The sequence below is a fragment of the Nomia melanderi genome, chromosome 9 (assembly GCF_051020985.1).
Source record: "Nomia melanderi isolate GNS246 chromosome 9, iyNomMela1, whole genome shotgun sequence".
NCBI lineage: Eukaryota > Metazoa > Arthropoda > Insecta > Hymenoptera > Halictidae > Nomia > Nomia melanderi.
In genome coordinates, this window is record NC_135007.1 from 8204859 (window position 1) to 8222974 (window position 18116).

Genomic DNA, 18116 nt, shown 5'->3' on the forward strand with positions numbered 1-18116 from the left:
ACGTATCATTCTATGACTAACGATGTCGCTAAGCAACTATCCCAGAGGCTATGTGTATACGTAGATATACCTTACTGCTATGAAAATCAACCGATTCCACCCCTCTAACGATACAACGTTGAACCTTATCAATATTAAACTTTGAAAAAGGACAATTGAAAATACAACAGGCAAATACAATAATTTATTGAATAACTCTATAATAACAATGCTATTGTACGATTAGAGCAATCGTTTATGATTACACATAGAGTACCTTTCTTAAACATAGAACATTAATCGATTACTTTCGGAACGCCATTTTCTCTATAGCACGTCGCGCGATTAAATTTTCCTTGGCATAAAGTATTACGATGAAATACTGCGAAGATTATGTAAATCTCTTTTAATACGCGAATTATACGTGATAAAAAATATTTAAGAATTAGTGCTATATTATATAATAGTATATAGATATATGTACTTTATATACGGTAACAGATTTACTTTTGTGATCGCCATAATACAAGTAAAATGTTCATGATGAACCAAAGGTGTACAATAACAGTAAACTGTTTGATAAATCATTCAGTTTAATTCCATTCGTTTATCGATTCTCTGAATGCGTCAAGTACGTCACAAAGTTGGTTATCAACATTGAGTGCAACGTCAGTAACGGTTTTCCCTAAGTGTCATTTGTCTCTCGGATCGTAGAATCCTAAAATCATAAAGGTCATCAGAAAAATGGGTAAATCTTCCTCTCTTACATTTTAACAGTTTTATCAGTAAATGTTTTTACATTCTATTAATTTTTAATTTTACAAGTCTTTTTATTTCTTTCATTGTAAAAGTCAAGATTTCTATTCGATAAATTGATTTCTATAAGTTAAAATAATATTGTAACTTTCTATTTTTCATTGAGAAGATTAATAAAAACAACGAATTTGTAGAAAATTCGAGTGCAGTTACGATCGAGGGAGAAAACTATGAAGTAGTAGATGAATGTGTTGAAGAAGAAGATACATCTAATAATATGCAAAATAAAATTACAGAAGATTCTGTATCTGCAGACAAGGAAATTAAAAACATTAAATCACCAACTGATACTCCTACAAATGATAATGCAAAAGATGATGATGAATTGTTAAGTATAAATAACAACTTGAAAGGAGATGAAAGTGTAATGATTATAGATGAAGCCTTAAAAAAAGATGTAGAAGTTGTAGATTTATCAAGTGATGCATCACCAGATGATTCAATGATTAATAATAACATTGAAAATACTATCTCAAATACAGATAATGAATGCCCAAAACCATCAAATGGAGAGTCGATTGACTTTACTGCTGATATTTCTTTAGACCAATTGAATGCAGAAAAAGATGTAACGGATGCAGACGTTTTACAAAATCTAGATGACATTGAAAATATAGTTTTAAATTCTTCAGATTTTCAGATTACAGAAAATATTGGAATAGAAAATGAGAATAATACGTTAACTCCAAAAGATAAGGAATCACAAGAAACAACCATAGTAAATAAAAACATTAATATGGAGCAAAATAGATCTTCTGATAATGATAATACAAATATTAGCAAAGAAATAGAAACAGAAACATCTGAAGTAAATGATTGGTATGAAAAAAAGGTAACATTCAAAATTATGCATAATTAATTGGGAAACTAATATTCATATACTGCATTTTGTGTACACTCTAATATTTAAACATATAATATTATATTTATACTTTATCACAGCTAGCTGAGAAAGAGACAATTATAAAAGAACGATTACAAAAAATGGCTAGAATTTTTGGAATTTCATATCCATCTTATGAAAGGTGGTTAGAATGGGAGGAGAAAGTAAATGGTTCCCCTCTTTGCAAATTAAAACCAGCTCGCCGGTGTTGTTTGAAAAAACCACATACTAATCGCTGGAAATTCATCTGTAAACATAATTTATATTCCATAATGAGAATTTTGTAATTTAACTACATCTTCAAGTTTTTAAAATTTAAGAGATATATTATAAAATTTGTGTAGTAAAAATTGTGCTTTGCCCTTTTATTATCATACAAATTTTAAGATCTTGAAGTATGAAAAGTACATTTAATAATATTATTTCCTTAATTAAGTACTGACATGGATATTATATATTTAGGTAGCAGAAAAAGGGTTCAGGACACTACTAAAGAGATGAATAATGATGATGCTCTTGATACCAAAAATATAGAAATAGTTTGGAAATTAGAACCAAGTGGAGCATGGGGTGTTAATATAAATAATGAATCTGAATTTCCATCTTTCGTGTTACGTGCTGTGAAGGTATACAATTTCGCTCTATTAATATACCTCTTCCTGTTAGATTTTATAATTACTTGTATATATAACCTAGCAATTATTAAAGTAAATCTATTACAATACAAATTTAAGGAAGTCATATGAGCTATAAAAAATGTTACCTGTTAATAATTCGTTAAATAAATTTAGACACAAACCCCAATAGCTTTGCTAAATATTAGTTCTATATTGGGAACAAATATAATAATATGCTTGGAACTTATATCAAGCTGTATGAAGCAGTATTCTTGTTCTGTATAAGTCTTTACATGGATAAGTGCTTTTTACATATATATAATAATAATAAGTAATAATCATTATTATCGTATTATATCTGTATTAAACAGATATTTGAAGAATTTCTTCAAACAACAACAGAACATCCAAATAACCAAAATGGTACAAGCGAAAATTTTTCCGATGACATACCCATGGAAGTAGAAGTAAAGAAAGAAACAAATAATGAATATAAACAAGACTGGTTATGGTTAGTAGTACGTTGTAATAGCATGGACGAGCTCATGCTTTTTGCCACTGGGAAAAATATAAGTCGTGCTACGATGGACCGTTTGAAACATACTTATGAGTCTGGACCAGGCAAAGATTGTAATGTAAAATCACTTTATTGCAAGTCTACAAATAAGTAAGAAGATTCATGTAACACCAACCAAAGAACATTATTATGAAAAAGATAGTGCATTGCTGTCTTATTTCTTAATTCTAGATGTAATGATACTACTGTGACAGACACAACGTTTTTAGTAGGATCAGAAGCTTTAGACGAAATTGTGGGTGGTCTAAAAGTGCAACTTGCACCCAAAACAAATTTTTGGTCAAATACTGCAGGAGCAGAAAATGTAGCGAATGTAGTATCGGAATTACTTGCACTTACTCCAAATCTAACATTACTTGAAATAGGTTGTGGAATTGGTCTCATCGGGCTAATGATGGCATCTGTAAGCACATAAATACTGTTTCATTAAAAATATGTTTATTTGTTATTTCAAATATCATACGGAATTTTTTTACTAAATTATAGAAATGCGAAGAAGTTATAGGAGTAGATTTACCATCAGAGGTAGAAGAAGCTGAAATGACATGCGAATTGAATAATATAAAAAATGCTTCGTTTATTATGGGATCTGCGGCTGAAATACCAAAAAAGCTAATGACGATAATGAAAGGTCGTAAAGCATGTGTAGTGATTAATGCAAATACTCATATTGGTCGAGGTTCGTTAATTGAAATATTATTATAGTACATATCGTATAGTATAGAATACACATGTTTGTATATCTTACAGCAATTGAAGTAATGACATGCATCAGAAAGTTGACATCTATTAAACGAATTGTAATGATCACTACATTAACTAAGCAGTCAGTTCGTGCTATATTGGAATTAGCTCGGCCTATACATCCGAATACTTACGGATCACCATTCATTCCTACAGTAGCATGCGTTGTTGATACTTTACCTGTTGGGCCACATTTTGAAGCTGTCATCTTACTACAGCGACGATCCGTGACTAAATTAACTTCAACATGGTTTCACACAAATATGGTAGAAAATATTAAAACGCCAGATGTTAAGAAAGTTCAAGAAAAGATAAATCAGCAAAACATAAATGGAACAGACAAAAAGATTGCAGCTAAAGAAGCTGAGTCACGAGCAACAAAAGCTGTAAATAAATTATTAACAAAATTTTCAACGAAAAAAACAAAAGCACCAGTGAAAAAAATGATTCAACCAAAAAATATCGATAATACTTTTGTTAAGAGTAAATTTAAGGGCAAACGTCCTCATTCCCCGGATAGAGGTGAAGCTCCGCCAAAAAAGATGATAAAGAAGTTTGGTAAATTTAATGCTAAACCTTGGCAAACAGGTAAGTCAATACTTTTATGTAACAATTGTTTTAATAAATTGAAAGTTTGTTGCAAAACTGTATAAACAAGTTTTAATAAAACTTTATTTAAATATTAGATTTATCGGTTAAAAAGAAAAAGGAATGGAATACAGAAGAGTCGCAGTTGCGTATTAATCCTCTATATGAAAAAAAATTACGAGAATACAAGGAGCAAGCTGATTTAAGAGAAAGATTATCTAATAATCGACTTGATACAGATATTGCCCAAAGAGTAAAAGAGCACCAGGCACTCTTAAAAATAGCAAAGGAGAAATTAAGTGGGCCAGCGCCAACTGTGGATATAAATACCGCTAAACATTTACAAAACATGTTGAATATGGTTTTAGAACAAACAAATAAACTTCAGAGTCAACTTCCGCGATCTGTTTGGGATCGTATAGCACCTGTAGAAAGTACTTCGGAAAAAATGGAAATTAAACAAGAATCAGATTCTTTATCAAAAGGTCGATATGTACAAGAAATAAACAGTCAAGAAATTTTAATTACTACGGCAAATAAATTTTCAGATAATGAAGCGTCTGATACAAAACCATTTTATAAGAAATATACTAACATACCTCCCTTGGAACCAAATATGGTAATGCCAGTAGGACCACCGATTGATTATAGAAGAGAAAATCAATTCAGAATATCGCCAGAACGATATCACGAAACAAATATATGTGAACAAGAAGTTCAGGATGGTTCTTGGAATCGAGATAAAACATTTGAAAGGAATCGATGGAACGAAATGACAAATATGAGGAAAGCAAATTCACCTACTAGAAGGCAAACATCTCCAATAAAACATCGTATGTCTCCTTCGAATAGATTTTCACCTAAACGTCCATTATTATCTCCACCAAGACGTCCATGTTCGCCTCCTAGAAGACATTTCTCTCCTTTTCATCGACCATCATCACCATTGTATAGACAGCGTTCTCCCTTGAGACGACCATTTTCTCCTCCTTTAAGGCGTCCTATGTCTCCATCTAAACGAATATCACCACCAAGGCGTCCTTTGTCACCAAGACGTACATCGTCTCCACGACGACTTGATATTTCACCTATGAATCGTCCAATATCACCATTAAGACAACAAACATCTTCGCCACGGCGACAAATATCACCATTAAGAATAACTTCATCTTCGAGGAGGCAATTGTCTCCAATAAGACGACAAATATCTACACCGCGAAGGCAAATGCTTTCTCCTAATCGAATAATATCTCCAAACAGACAAGAAATGTTACTTTCCAGACAACAAATTTTAATGCAAGAAAAGCAACAGATGTCACCAATGCGACGTGCAGAATCACCACAAAGGTTTGTATTTGGGCGTCCTACATCACCTCCGAGAAGACAGCCATCTCCACCAAGACGACAAATGTCACCTCAACAAAGATTTGCGGATGATTGGGATATACCAAGCAGAGGAGCCGTCGAACAAAATATTTGGATGCGACCTGCTGGAAAATTATCTACTCAGAATGTCTGGCGAAATGAAAAACCTTCTACATCTACTAACAATTGGGACCAAAATTCGTCCAATGATAGGCGTCGTAAAGGTTTTAATCAAGAGAAATGGGACGTTCAAGAGTCTACTCACGATAATACATGGAACATCGGTGGAAATGCTTGGAATTCTAAACAAACGTGCACTAAACCAATGCCCAAAGAAACATGGACATCAAATTCTGACAATAGATGGTCAAACACGTCTAATATGGCTGGAAGCAGTAACGATAATTGGAACATTAGAGGAAAAGAAAGTTTTAATGCGCGCAAAGAATCATGGTTAGAAAACAAGAAACAAGGTAGATGGGAATCATTTAATGTTAAAGATTCTTGGAAACAATCTGATAAAGAAGATTTAAATGATTTACCCGAAGACGCAAGAGATCCTTGGGGCGATGATGGTAATAATCTGGGCTTGAAAGAAAGATGGCTTAAATTTGAAAATACCCCTTCATCATCTACTTGGATAAGAGAAAATGAACAAAAAGAGTCATGGTTAAAATCGAAAGATAATTGGCAAAACAAAGGATTATCTTTTCCTGCGAAGCCACAGTGGCAAAATAATGGTATTAAAAATATTGGAGAATCACGTTGGACTTCACAAAATGAAAATGATAAGAAATCTTCATCAAATTGGCAAAGTGGGAAAAATGTAGGCTCTTGGCAAACGCAAAATTTAAATTTTCAACCTCAACGTTCCCTTTCCACCACCCAGTTTAAAGGCTTTCACTAAGATTCATGTTCCTTAATTCGATCGTAATATTAAGTATTAAGAATTTAATTTGTTAAAGAGTTCTTATCGTCGCATTACTTGGGTCGCAAATGGAAAGTATAAGTTGTATGTTTTAATGAAAGTGAAATATATTTAGAAACTATGAAATAGATACAGTTAATTGAAGTACATAATTGTACTGCTCGTTCTATGATTTATTAGAAATAAAATCTGTTTACTTTCAAAGTTAATATTTTATTATTCAAGAATTGAAATTGTTAATACCGTATCAAAAGTATTGATTAAAAATATAACTTCATTATAGACATAAGTCCCATAATTTAAAGTGGTATTATAAATTTAGGAAATGGCAATTTACATAAGCCTCCTATGAAACAGTGTAAAAAGTAAGTTTATATTGTACTTTTCAAATAAAACTGCATTTACATAAAAAAATAAAATTTTAGTTCACTTAAAACACTACTTCATTTGTATGTATATTTCACATTTAGCACTTGACTTTTAAGTCATTATAAAATTTTAATATGTTCTTTATAATAAAAGAATGAATGAAATATAAATGTGTACTTTCTAAATGAATAGTAAGGTATATGTTTACCATTGTGTAAGAACATAGTGTAATTAAGCATCTACTTTAATTTATGAACAAACAACATTAAAATTAATCCATTACATCCGGTTGTATATAATATTATAAAATTTATAAAATGTTTTAATATTTTTAAAAAATGTATATATGATTTAATTATGGGGAATATAGTTATTACATATATTTTATTTAAAACATTTTTAATACACTTTTTTGGTATATTATTTTCATATAAAATGATTACAGTAAATAAGAATTCACTTGCGTTCATACATATGAATATGTATGTCGGTAACGATTGCCGTGTGCTCTTCGTTTTGGTGTCGATAAATGTTTGTGAATATAACAAATGCTTTTACAACGTATTTAAATGATAAGCTTCACTTACGTTTAAAGTAATAGAATCTATAATATTTCCTGCATATTTATATAAATAAGAGTAACAAATGTTTCGTCCAAAGGTATGTCAGTTTGATATTTATATGAATGTAAAAGAGGTTAAGATTAATTATTACAATCTTTTTTAGATTTCGTCAATTTTGCGAAATATAGCGAATAGTTCATATCAACAAGAATATATTAATTTTTTACCATGTTCATTATTTTCAACGGAATGTGTCAATGTCGAAAGCATCAAAAAGGTATATGAATTATTTGTTTACTAATCTTTTTTCTTCACAAATTACTTTATACCTTTCTCGTAGAAGCAAATTTACAGCTAAACATTTACATTACATAGTGTTCCCTTTACAAGTGTCATTCTACAAAGTAGTGTGATCTATAGTTACATATTCATTATGAATATATAGTTAGATATTTTATATATTCTTCTAAAGATAAACAAGATTTAAATGAGAATATATTTCTTCCTATAAACGTGTCTGTAATAAAATTTTTACTGTGTTTTATTCTACAGATTTTGGTATACTGTAAATAATGTAATATTAACATTTTAGTAAGTAATAAATAAAAAAATTGTTGAACTTATAATTTTTTAATATTAGTTATATCTTATTTAACTTCAGCCTCCTGCCGATAATTTATATAAGAAAATAGAACTTGAGGTCAAAGGAAATGAGCCTGCTGTTTTGAGAAGTTACGGAGAATTTATTGTTATGGCAGCTGAACATTTAGAGATTAAAAGTGGTAGAAAGTAAGTTAAAATTTAAGAATTTTTGGTTAAAGAACTATATATTATAAAATTTAATAATATTATATTGAAATTAATAGCATTGCACTACCAAAACCTGTGCATGAAAAACTGACAGTATTGAAGTCTGTCCATATTTATAAAAAGCATCGTGTACAGTATGAAAGAAGAACATATTTTAGGTATCTAGATTTCTATCATTTAACTGGTTCAACAGCAGATACCTTTTTAGAATACATTGAAAGAAATCTTCCAGAAGGAGTAGCAATGAAAGTTACAAAGGTATAATTTTAATTTCTACATGTCAATTAGTTTTTGGTATATAAAAATAAATTAAATGATACATATGTTTCACAGATTCAATTACAAACTTTACCTGAATCAGTTGAACAAGCAAAAGTTTCAGAAGAAAAACAGAATTAGACTGTATAAATATACATTAATTGTAGTAAATAATTGAATAAATTGTGTAATATTGTTTTAAGTATTAATTTTATTATTCTCCTATTTACATTATTAAATAATAATAAATATAAAAATAATCATATTAAATTTTCTGTTTTAATATTTCTGTGCTATGTGCAATATTTTACATGAAACTAATTGTTCAGGTCACAATTCAAAACCGATTTTTGCACCAAGATTGCACAGGTAACATTTTTATTCACTATTCAATGAGTTTTTAATTTCTTTTTCTTTATATATTTTTTACTTATTTTCTATAACTCTTCCGGAAACATTCATACTGTATTTCAGTAATATTGTCAGACCGACCACACTCGGATATAATCAATCTCGAAAGATGGCATTTTACCACTTTGTCGTGTCCAAGTTGGAAACCAATCGTTTTTTGCTTGCCAAAATTGTAACATTGCCTACAAAATTTGTTATCTTATTAACAATGTTTTTTGAAAATGATTAAACTCTTTATGTAATAGTATAAAAAAACATTACATATGTTCAATTTTTATTTACCTTAGCACCAATATTTCGCCATGGTTTGGTATGATCAGAACTTTTTGTGCCATCAGGAAAAACGCGTATACCACCGACTCCGAGGCCAATAGAAATATAAAACTGTTTAAAATAAAAAATATTATAAACATTATGTGACAAGTATTATTATTAACTTATAGAACATTTATAATATGGATGAAATGGAAATCAGTATCATATAACTATATAAGAAAAAACATTTTAGTTCATTATAACAGAGTTTTTAGCATCGCTCGGATTTTCTATTGACTTTCAGACATACTACACGAGCTTATAAAGTAAACAAATTACTTCTTTGTCAAATGGAGCCATTTTATTATAATCAGTGTTGTTCAACCATCCATCCCTTTTAGGACACAATTTACCAACTTCTTCACCATCAACAAAAAACTGAAATTCATTTTTGTTCCAAATAGTTGTATAATTGTGAAAGTCTTGTGTCCATTTTGAACCATTTTCGTTTATTTTAGAAACCACGTAATCGTCGACGTGTGTGCTTGTACCAACTCGAAATCCGAAATCCAATTTTCTAGAGTCGAAGATAAGATCACCCTTAGGGTCGATTAAATGGTCATTTCCTCGAGCTAGACCAAGAATAATGCGTCCACTTGAATAACCAAAACCATAAGTATTGGACGTTGGTTGCAGATACATTTCTGTTACAATTAGAAACATATTAAATTTCATCTACAATATTGATCCTAGATCGTATTATGAAAATCAAATTTTTTTCATTATTTACCTGGATACAACCAATCGCCTTGCGGAAATTTTGCTCTTATCTCAATTCTACCGTACCGGAAATTAAAGCTTTTTTTCGTAGTTAATCTAGATGATAGAACGGGTGGTAAAATGCTATAGGCCCCAGCGTTCCGTGAACATTCTTCTAGAATTTTGCTGGTACACCTATCATAAAAGAAAATTATATAAGTAATTAAGATAAATCGTTTTCATTCGTTTAGTACTCAATGTAAATGTGAAAAACAAATATTAACATAACTTTGTTAAGTTAAACTTACCCACTAAGTTCCATTTTTCCAAATGCAGTAGCCCGGTCACCATACTGATCTTCTAACATCTGTAGTTTAAACCGAGCTTTTCCACCAACAACTTGAAGTAAAGGTGCGTGGTGTTCATTATGATAGACGCAAAATTCATAATCCTGAAACAGAAATTACACAACTTAATTATTTTTTATGCATCGATACGTGGTCTTATTCAACAGGACTTTTCCGCGGTGTCTGTCTATTGCTAACCGTTTCTACTTATCGTAATCGTGAGCGTTCATTTTGGAATGTAACTTACAGGACTTAATGGTATTCTGATGTCACGCTCCCAAATTAATGTGTTAAAGTTATCAAAATCTTCGTTGAACAATAGGGTACCAGGTTTTTCTTTTGGCTTTTCCGCTGTAAACATAAGACATATGTTTCGTACGTATATTTTCGATATTCAAAAATATTATTTCCCATTTTCTGACTTCTAAAATTATTTCTTGAAATATCGAAGTAAAAAAATTGTAATGAATTTTTAATATTTTTGTGTTGATATTTGTAAAATACGTACTCGTAACAATCCACGTTTGATCGCTTTTCGTATGCATTTTTCCATTAACTTGTGCTTGCATCCAATAATGTATGGTATCTCCATCTTTTAAAATTACATGTTTTTTTACAATTGTCCATTTACCCTTTGTTTGCCTGTATGTTTCACCTGATATTTCTCCTACTTGGCTACTTACAATTCTTTTGTTTATATTTCCATTGAATGCGAAAAACTGCAGTCCCCTTTCATCTATTAATACAACGGGAAAATTTTTTATATTAATTTACGAATTTTCCTTCAACAAACAAGAAAGTAGATTAATAGTTGAACTAATAATTATAAACGTTTATTAATTTCAAACAATCGTAAAGAATAATATCATCATGAAATAAAAATAATCTTGATAAATATGTAACAAAACATCACGACATTTTTGAGCTCTTAATAGTAAATAATAGTTGAAAACAATTTCTCGTATGAATCATGCGCAAGGAAAACCCGCTTTATCGGGGAACCACTAGTGTAACGTAAAACGTATGAATGTAAAAATATCGATTACATTATGTATAGCAATTTATCAATTTTTTTTCAACTTACTGCTTACAAAACATATCCATAAGAAAAACATGTAAAATAGTTGAATGTTATGAATATTACTGTGCATATTTGTAGTTTCTTTTGCATATTACAAATTAGTTATCATTATTTACTTACTTGGAATTGAAATTTGAATCTCGTTCGATTGTAAAACTGTAAACGTTGGTTCGGGAAAAATGTAAGACTCTTCCACTTGCGTGATGATTGTTTCGAATTTTAAAAACAGTATGATAAATGTTGCAATGAAACCACTGTAACCGAACATGGTGCTTTTGCAATTCAGTCAGTATAACATTAATTAATTATTTATAACACACGTTACGATAGCTTAGTGAGATAAAAGGAATACACTCGCGAATAGCACGGGCTCTCGATACTGGACTGATCTCAGCATGAAGTTATGATAACTTTTGTTCATCTTCAAACCCCTCTTCTTTGCATTTCTCACACTGCAACAGGCGTGGGGCATTCCAACTTCTAAAGAAAAAGAAAACGAGAACTGGAAAGGATTTGGTACATCTAATTCTGTTAGAGAATAGTAGCTAAGGAAGGGAACTATTTTTACAATTATTTTATCTAAGTCTTATATAGAAATTATAAACTCTAATAGAACTATAGAATTTATAAAAAAAAATATCTGCATATGAAGAATCATAAGAAATGTTTTTTTGTAATAATGATATGGTTTTAGCAGAGTATCTAATGAAGTGATATACTTAAACCAAAGTATTATATATTTTATATATTTATAAGTAGTATATTATGTTTTTATTTTAATGTATTTATTAAATTTTCAACTTTGGAAGGTATTCTTAGTTTTATAACATATAGGTAGTTGGAATAATGGTTAAAAATGTTAAATACCAGTTACAAATTTTAGATAAATTAAATTACGCGCGCGCGCGTGTATGTGTGTGTATGGATTCATTTATTCTATTTTTTGTATTCCATTTTCCCGGCATTCTGACGTCAGACTTTATGCGGGTAATAAAAACATGGCGGTAGGCATGTTTTCGCGGATTATTCGGATAGGGATGTTACCTAAATACCTTGTTTGATCAATAGATATTCTGTGAAAAATTGATCATGTTACTGTCAAAGAACGTGACTAAGTATGGCTACTTTAGAATTATATCCCATGACTCCGTAACAAAGATTGTAAATAAATATTTAACAGAAGAAAGAAATGTACAAAGTAAACGAAACCTTGTAGGTTATCTAGTATTGCAGCCTAATAAATGTTTAAATGAAAAAAGTGATTTAAAAGGCATAAATCATGGATTAATAGCACATTTTAGTTCTAATAGCGACAAGGGATACTCTGCAGACACGTAAGTACATTTAAGAATTAATAAAAATTTAACACACTTCTATAAAAAATGTCCACATTTTATATAATAAAGAATTACTTAATAATTATTAAAATTGAAATATAAGAATATATAGAAAACAAAGAAGAATATTCATTATAGAAAATAATTCATATAATTTTAACATAAATTTAAACTTAAATTCTTTTATTATAGAGAGCTCACACCTGTACAATTTGAAAAAGTTTCAGATGAAACTCTTGATTCGTTAACAGAATACTTTGATGAATTGATTGAGAAGGCAGCACATTTAACAGAGGCAGATGTGTCATATGGGGTATGTATTCCAATATCTTTTTAATATCTTATTATCACATTAACATTAGTAGTTTATAACTCTGTGCACCATGTAACGATATTGCAGGATGGTGTATTAACTATTAAATTTGGTAAAACGTATGGTACTTATGTTATAAACCGTCAAACTCCAAATAAACAGATTTGGCTTTCTTCTCCTAAGTCTGGTCCAAAACGATACGATTTTGTAAATGGGAAATGGATTTATAAGCACGATGGAAAGACATTACACGAGTTACTTAACAGTGAAATACCAGCAATAGTAATGAATGCAACATGTTTTGAGAAGTGCTCTTTTAGTGGAAAAGAGAAGGAAGCTATAATGGACACTCTTCAGTAATTGTGTAATTTTGTAATTATAATTAAAGTAACTGAACCAAAAGACACATTTATATGTGTACTCCATTGAGCATATGAAATCTCAGTAACTGTATATAAATTATAATATATTACATTGTAATAGACACATGTGAGTATTTATATTCTTGCAACGCATTGACATTTTTTTAAAGGCAAACTATCTCCTCAAATTTAAATTGCAACCTATATTCAAATGTGTATATCGTATTATCGTATTTATAATTTATTTATAATATACTTTTCATGTACATAAATAAATAAATAAATATTGAAGCGGTTAATCGTTGCTAATTAGTAGCGTTAGATTTTGATGTTAAGGTATATAAGAATGTTATATATTATACAGATCGCAAACATGGAGATTATGGAAGATGGCAATTTAGTAGATCGCGTTAGGATTTTGTTGCAACGAGATATGCAATATTATCAGGTAGTAATTTAACACCTAAATGTTATTTTATCATTATCGTTATTAATAGTTATTGCAGATGTAATCATAAAAGTTCCTCGAAATTTCTAAGTGAAAATATACATATCATAAGATCCATTTGGATTCGCATTGTTTTCTTTCATTGATCACAATTTAAATTGTATCGTTGCTTATATAACTACCTGCAGCTATATAGTTTTCTCGAAAATTGATATCAGTACATTCAAAAATATTAGAATTTTTCTATAGAGACTGTACTTAAAAAATGAAAGATTCTCATGTATTATGGTGACACAGGAAATGCAGACGGTATTGAAAGAGCCAATATGCACTCGTATATCTGGTGGAAAACTCGATTTTCCAAGACACGCTTCTTTCGCCGCAATTAAAATTGTTACGTGGTGGGAATTAGATTTCCAAGCTGCTTTCAAACGCCACTCTGGATTATCAAGTAATGAAGAACGTGAAACTGCAGAGAGTGCAGAGACTGAGGATAGAGTTATTAAACAAATACAGCCATCCGAATTTATACTAACAGTCGTTGATACTGCCGAGCAATTATTAGGTATTACCTATGTAATTTGAATATATAAATATTCAAAAGATACTTCAAATTTAAATATTTCACAAGTAGTTAAACATTAATGCACTAAATTAATAGAAGAACTACAAGAAAATACTGCATTCATTTCAGAACACTTACATCTGCTCATTCAAGAATCATTGGATCACGCAGATTTAACAGTATTAACAGCCACATTGGGAGCAGCGGCATTAATCCGAAATTGTTTATGGTGTTACAGTCAACAGTCTAAAAGCATAGTTTCCGTTTCGACAGGGTATATTTATTCAATAACAATGAAATAAGACGTTAATTATACCTTGGTATTGTATCTTAAATGAATAAACGTTCTGTTAATAGTGAAAAGATAAACAAATCGTATAAATCTTATCACGAAATGGCTGAAGCAGTAGCAGAGAGAATATTAGACTTGCACTGTCGCTTAATTTCATTATACATTCTCAACGAAGCAGATTCTCTTAGCTGGAATGACGCGAAATCATTTTTCGAACGCGAACGCTGCTCCTTTGTGATACAAATGTGGTGGCTGTATATGCAAGGTAGCGTATTTAATTGTTACATTCAAAACAAGACTCCTAAACGGTTCCTAGATCGTATCTTTTAAAGGAAATCAGTATATCTTTAACTTTTAGGAACAAAGACAGATTTATGGAACACCGTTTCACCGAAAATGGCGCAACGTATTTTCTCCGGAATGTTGAACGAATCATTGTCTATTATTGTAACGAGATTCATTTATGTAAGTGTTTTGCTAAACTTCGATTCTTCTGTAATGATTTGGTTTAAAGAGTAAGGCAATAAAGAGAATTAGATTGAAACTTCGAAGTACTTGAGTACCAGTAAGTCGTGCATGTTGGAAGTAACGAAAGGTGAAACTCCATTATGTTAGGCTCGACCCAGCTTAGCACGTGCCGAACAGTTTTGGACAGACGCCTTCAATGTTCTTTGTTGCACGGGGTACCTTGCTTTAAACGCTTGTCTCAGCGTAAACGAAATGATCGGAACGAACTTAAATAAACTGCCTGTCGCTATTAGAGATATTCATGCAAAGTGCAATGAACTGTTGACTTGTTTGTTATTGAGGGGCACGCCGCTTCAAGAATTGTACCAGGTATCGCAATGTATTGTAAATTATTTCAATGTGAATTTTATATTTTACTATTCTATGTCAATAAAATGATACCAAAGTATGGCGCTAAACAAAACAGCTAGATGGAATCAAAGTCTGTATACGAAGTATAGCAAACTCCTAACATTAGACCCCTGGAGTTCAGCACAATCGATAAGATAAAGCTTCGCTTGACCTCACGCTAAACCTGCCCATAGTGTCACACATGTATTAGGAATTCTGATTTTTAAATGGATATTATGTTAGATATGCTTCCATCGTCTAATATGTATAATACACTTTTAGGTTTATTTAATTGTTTACTTCATAGGTTTTTCGTGTAGGGTTAGATAATTTAAAAATTTTGCAACCGCGCCATGGACTCGCACCCTGGCTGCTAATATGTGCGCCGAATTTATTAGGTTCCGTAGAGTCTGACGTTTACGTTTCGAGTCTGCCTGAAGACAGAGCGGTGATCCTAGAATTGAACATACTTCGACACCAACCGCAACCGAATTGGCCTCAAATAATAAAGGTAAATAATAGGCCGATAAAATGATCAAAGAGTCGCCGTGTCTGTAAAATTACAACATGAATTAAAATGTCTGTAGGTACTTTCTATGAACGATTATGCAGTGGCCAAGATACTATTGAACACTTTAATTCGCGACTGTGGCAATTTCACATCTGAAGACAATTACGAAAATTTAAAGAAATTGAAAGTAACTGGAATAAATTGCGGTGGCTTTTTGTGTAATAGTTTATCCTGCAAACATTTCTTGAAAGTTACGTCGGCGTTAAGTCTCTACAGTTTGATGCACGTTTTAACGTATATAGTGCAGGAACCGGAGCATGTTATTGTATCATGCTTGAAGCAAAATCATGCATGGTCCAACTACCTCGACCGACAACAGGTACTGCATAGAACTTGAAAAAATGTAGGTTACAATAAAAATATTGTTGCTTCGCGCTTATGCAGGTTTGGAATCAATCTAGACCTCCGTGGCTGAATGCTATTTTAAAGCCATTAAAAAATATGATGCCGCCTATTATTGAATTATTGTTGGAAGCTACGAAAGTAAGTTGTGACTGTGCGATTATTATTATTTTTGTTAATTTTGGGTTTCGAAAATTCAGTTGTTTACTAGGAAGACTCATGATTAGTAAATCTTTTAACGGAGAAGTTCTAATTTTCAGACAGGAGCTAGTATGTATCAAGCAATGTCGTTAGTAATTGGCTGTTTCACTGAATTATACGTAACAATACCGATTGCCATTTTAAAGATCGCACTCGCGTTAAATAATAATGTTCCCGCTCATTGCCATCCAATCGGTGGGAACATTCTTTTTCATATTCTTTGCGCGTCCCTTTATTCTGCTCTTTTGGAGTTCTCGGTGAACTATAAACCGGAAACGGAAGTCAGGTCAGGTTCCAGAGGAACGCATCATGAATTAAGTTTGTTCGAATTTGACGACGATTCGGTAATTGCGACCACGTTGGCCGAAGCTATCTGCGGCATTGACGAGGACAATAAACACACATCTCAAATTGATGACTTTTTTCAGCTTGTAAATGAAAAGTAAGATGGTCCCTTTAATCATAATTAATCACAGATTAAATGTTGTATTTATTGAAAACATGAGCCATACACACAATTTTGTTGAGTTTATTCTTACACATAATTGTTTAACTGCTCTAATAAGTATTGAAATGCAGAAAATATAATTTGTTTGAACATGTCTTGATGAAGCAATGTTTTTAACGTGCAGTATTGAAGCAATAAATGCGAAATCATACGATAAAGAATTTACTGAAATATCTTCTATTATTGAAACAAATACTGATGAATTATTGTTTACAAATTCTGGGCGACAAGCACTAAAAGTAAGAATATAAAAATAGAATATATTCTTTTTATTAGCAATACAATGCAAGTAATTTTTTTGGTGATGCAGGTAGTGCACCAATGTTTGCTTCATGCATCCGATCTATTATTGGATAGTCTACGTAAAAATGACATTAAAAATTGTTTTATAAATATACCGGTGATAAATCCTCTTACGAAACCGTTAACATATATAATGTTTCACATTGAAGATACCGCGTTTGATCAGGTCAGCATCTGAAACCGTTTTATATGATATTATAATAACCCGTAAGAATTTTAATAATTGGTTTGATATTATCGTGATCTTTTATAGTTTCTTATTCAATATGAAAGGACAAATTGGAGAAAAGCTTTAACAATACCTCTGTCTATCACACTGGCACGCGCACGAAGTCAAATATTACTGCGTCCAGAATTCAAAAATGCAGGTGAACTAACACACGAGCAGAGAGAAGCTATGCAGTCTATTAAAAAGCTTTGTTCTTGTGTAAAAACAACGCATTTTAAGTAATTTGTATTGTATACTATTTACAGTTATAAATAACATCGAAACTTCCGCCTGAATGAAATTTAAAAATTATAGTACGTATGTAAGAGAAGAACCATAACATGCCAATAAATATTAATAAACATAAACAATCTCTGTGTAAATGAATGTTTTGTGTTTCCGTATTTATTCTTTGTTATTAACGAATTGAACAAACGATAGTTTACTTGCGTCAGAAA

General features: G+C 31.0%; 5 protein-coding genes across 7 annotated transcripts; 4 read left to right on the top strand and 1 right to left on the bottom strand.

The window, feature by feature from the left end:
* The first annotated feature begins 258 nt into the window (after nucleotides 1-258).
* LOC116427818 (uncharacterized) lies at nucleotides 259-6944 on the top strand. Of its 2 annotated transcripts, none has more exons than XM_031978598.2 (9): nucleotides 259-727; nucleotides 905-1627; nucleotides 1738-1927; nucleotides 2141-2304; nucleotides 2667-2962; nucleotides 3044-3275; nucleotides 3359-3551; nucleotides 3623-4204; nucleotides 4303-6944. In XM_031978598.2, exons 2-9 carry the CDS (start codon nucleotides 1013-1015, stop codon nucleotides 6474-6476), a joined length of 4446 nt encoding a protein of 1481 aa, XP_031834458.2. In that variant the 5' UTR covers nucleotides 259-727; nucleotides 905-1012; the 3' UTR covers nucleotides 6477-6944. The 2 variants fall into 2 exon arrangements, with proteins under 2 accessions (XP_031834458.2, XP_031834457.2); XM_031978597.2 differs by having other exon boundaries at nucleotides 266-727; nucleotides 930-1627; nucleotides 4303-6943.
* A 376-nt stretch (nucleotides 6945-7320) lies between these two features.
* Nucleotides 7321-8699, top strand: mRpS10 (mitochondrial ribosomal protein S10). The gene is made up of 5 exons (XM_031978610.2): nucleotides 7321-7526; nucleotides 7593-7706; nucleotides 8091-8218; nucleotides 8296-8497; nucleotides 8573-8699. Exons 1-5 carry the CDS (start codon nucleotides 7512-7514, stop codon nucleotides 8636-8638), a joined length of 525 nt encoding a protein of 174 aa, XP_031834470.1. The 5' UTR covers nucleotides 7321-7511; the 3' UTR covers nucleotides 8639-8699.
* On the bottom strand, nucleotides 8689-11802 carry LOC116427820 (beta-1,3-glucan-binding protein). The gene is made up of 8 exons (XM_031978605.2): nucleotides 11471-11802; nucleotides 10778-11005; nucleotides 10517-10620; nucleotides 10231-10373; nucleotides 9954-10117; nucleotides 9503-9867; nucleotides 9191-9292; nucleotides 8689-9090 (listed from the first exon to the last, which is right to left on the bottom strand). Exons 1-8 carry the CDS (start codon nucleotides 11616-11618, stop codon nucleotides 8980-8982), a joined length of 1365 nt encoding a protein of 454 aa, XP_031834465.1. The 5' UTR covers nucleotides 11619-11802; the 3' UTR covers nucleotides 8689-8979.
* A 491-nt stretch (nucleotides 11803-12293) lies between these two features.
* On the top strand, nucleotides 12294-13484 carry fh (frataxin). Of its 2 annotated transcripts, none has more exons than XM_031978608.2 (3): nucleotides 12294-12684; nucleotides 12880-13000; nucleotides 13163-13484. In XM_031978608.2, exons 1-3 carry the CDS (start codon nucleotides 12440-12442, stop codon nucleotides 13358-13360), a joined length of 564 nt encoding a protein of 187 aa, XP_031834468.1. In that variant the 5' UTR covers nucleotides 12294-12439; the 3' UTR covers nucleotides 13361-13484. The 2 variants fall into 2 exon arrangements, with proteins under 2 accessions (XP_031834468.1, XP_031834467.1); XM_031978607.2 differs by having other exon boundaries at nucleotides 12298-12684; nucleotides 13088-13484.
* On the top strand, nucleotides 13425-18053 carry LOC116427824 (uncharacterized). Its single transcript, XM_031978611.2, has 14 exons — nucleotides 13425-13489; nucleotides 13727-13810; nucleotides 14108-14375; nucleotides 14505-14649; nucleotides 14733-14932; nucleotides 15026-15132; nucleotides 15283-15504; nucleotides 15833-16036; nucleotides 16113-16415; nucleotides 16481-16579; nucleotides 16699-17081; nucleotides 17272-17386; nucleotides 17458-17616; nucleotides 17704-18053. Exons 2-14 carry the CDS (start codon nucleotides 13736-13738, stop codon nucleotides 17899-17901), a joined length of 2478 nt encoding a protein of 825 aa, XP_031834471.1. The 5' UTR covers nucleotides 13425-13489; nucleotides 13727-13735; the 3' UTR covers nucleotides 17902-18053.
* The last annotated feature ends 63 nt before the right edge of the window (nucleotides 18054-18116 follow it).

Excerpts from the sequence above, each read along its gene's own strand:
- LOC116427818 (XM_031978597.2), top strand. Across the intron at positions 1,928-2,140 it reads TAATCGCTGGAAATTCATCT|GTAGCAGAAAAAGGGTTCAG; the intron begins GTAAACATAATT and ends TTATATATTTAG. Across the intron at positions 2,963-3,043 it reads TATTGCAAGTCTACAAATAA|ATGTAATGATACTACTGTGA; the intron begins GTAAGAAGATTC and ends TCTTAATTCTAG.
- mRpS10 (XM_031978610.2), top strand. Across the intron at positions 7,707-8,090 it reads ATGTCGAAAGCATCAAAAAG|CCTCCTGCCGATAATTTATA; the intron begins GTATATGAATTA and ends ATTTAACTTCAG. Across the intron at positions 8,219-8,295 it reads GAGATTAAAAGTGGTAGAAA|CATTGCACTACCAAAACCTG; the intron begins GTAAGTTAAAAT and ends TGAAATTAATAG.
- LOC116427820 (XM_031978605.2), bottom strand. The coding sequence starts at position 11,618 with ATGTTCGGTTACAGTGGTTTCATTGCAACATTTATCATACTGTTTTTA. Across the intron at positions 10,374-10,516 it reads TCAGAATACCATTAAGTCCT|GATTATGAATTTTGCGTCTA; the intron begins GTAAGTTACATT and ends TTTCTGTTTCAG. Across the intron at positions 10,118-10,230 it reads GGAAAAATGGAACTTAGTGG|GTGTACCAGCAAAATTCTAG; the intron begins GTAAGTTTAACT and ends CTTTTATGATAG.
- fh (XM_031978607.2), top strand. The coding sequence starts at position 12,440 with ATGTTACTGTCAAAGAACGTGACTAAGTATGGCTACTTTAGAATTATA. Across the intron at positions 12,685-12,879 it reads AAGGGATACTCTGCAGACAC|AGAGCTCACACCTGTACAAT; the intron begins GTAAGTACATTT and ends CTTTTATTATAG. Across the intron at positions 13,001-13,087 it reads AGGCAGATGTGTCATATGGG|GATGGTGTATTAACTATTAA; the intron begins GTATGTATTCCA and ends ACGATATTGCAG.
- LOC116427824 (XM_031978611.2), top strand. The coding sequence starts at position 13,736 with ATGGAGATTATGGAAGATGGCAATTTAGTAGATCGCGTTAGGATTTTG. Across the intron at positions 14,376-14,504 it reads TACTGCCGAGCAATTATTAG|AACACTTACATCTGCTCATT; the intron begins GTATTACCTATG and ends CATTCATTTCAG. Across the intron at positions 16,580-16,698 it reads TATTGTTGGAAGCTACGAAA|ACAGGAGCTAGTATGTATCA; the intron begins GTAAGTTGTGAC and ends TCTAATTTTCAG.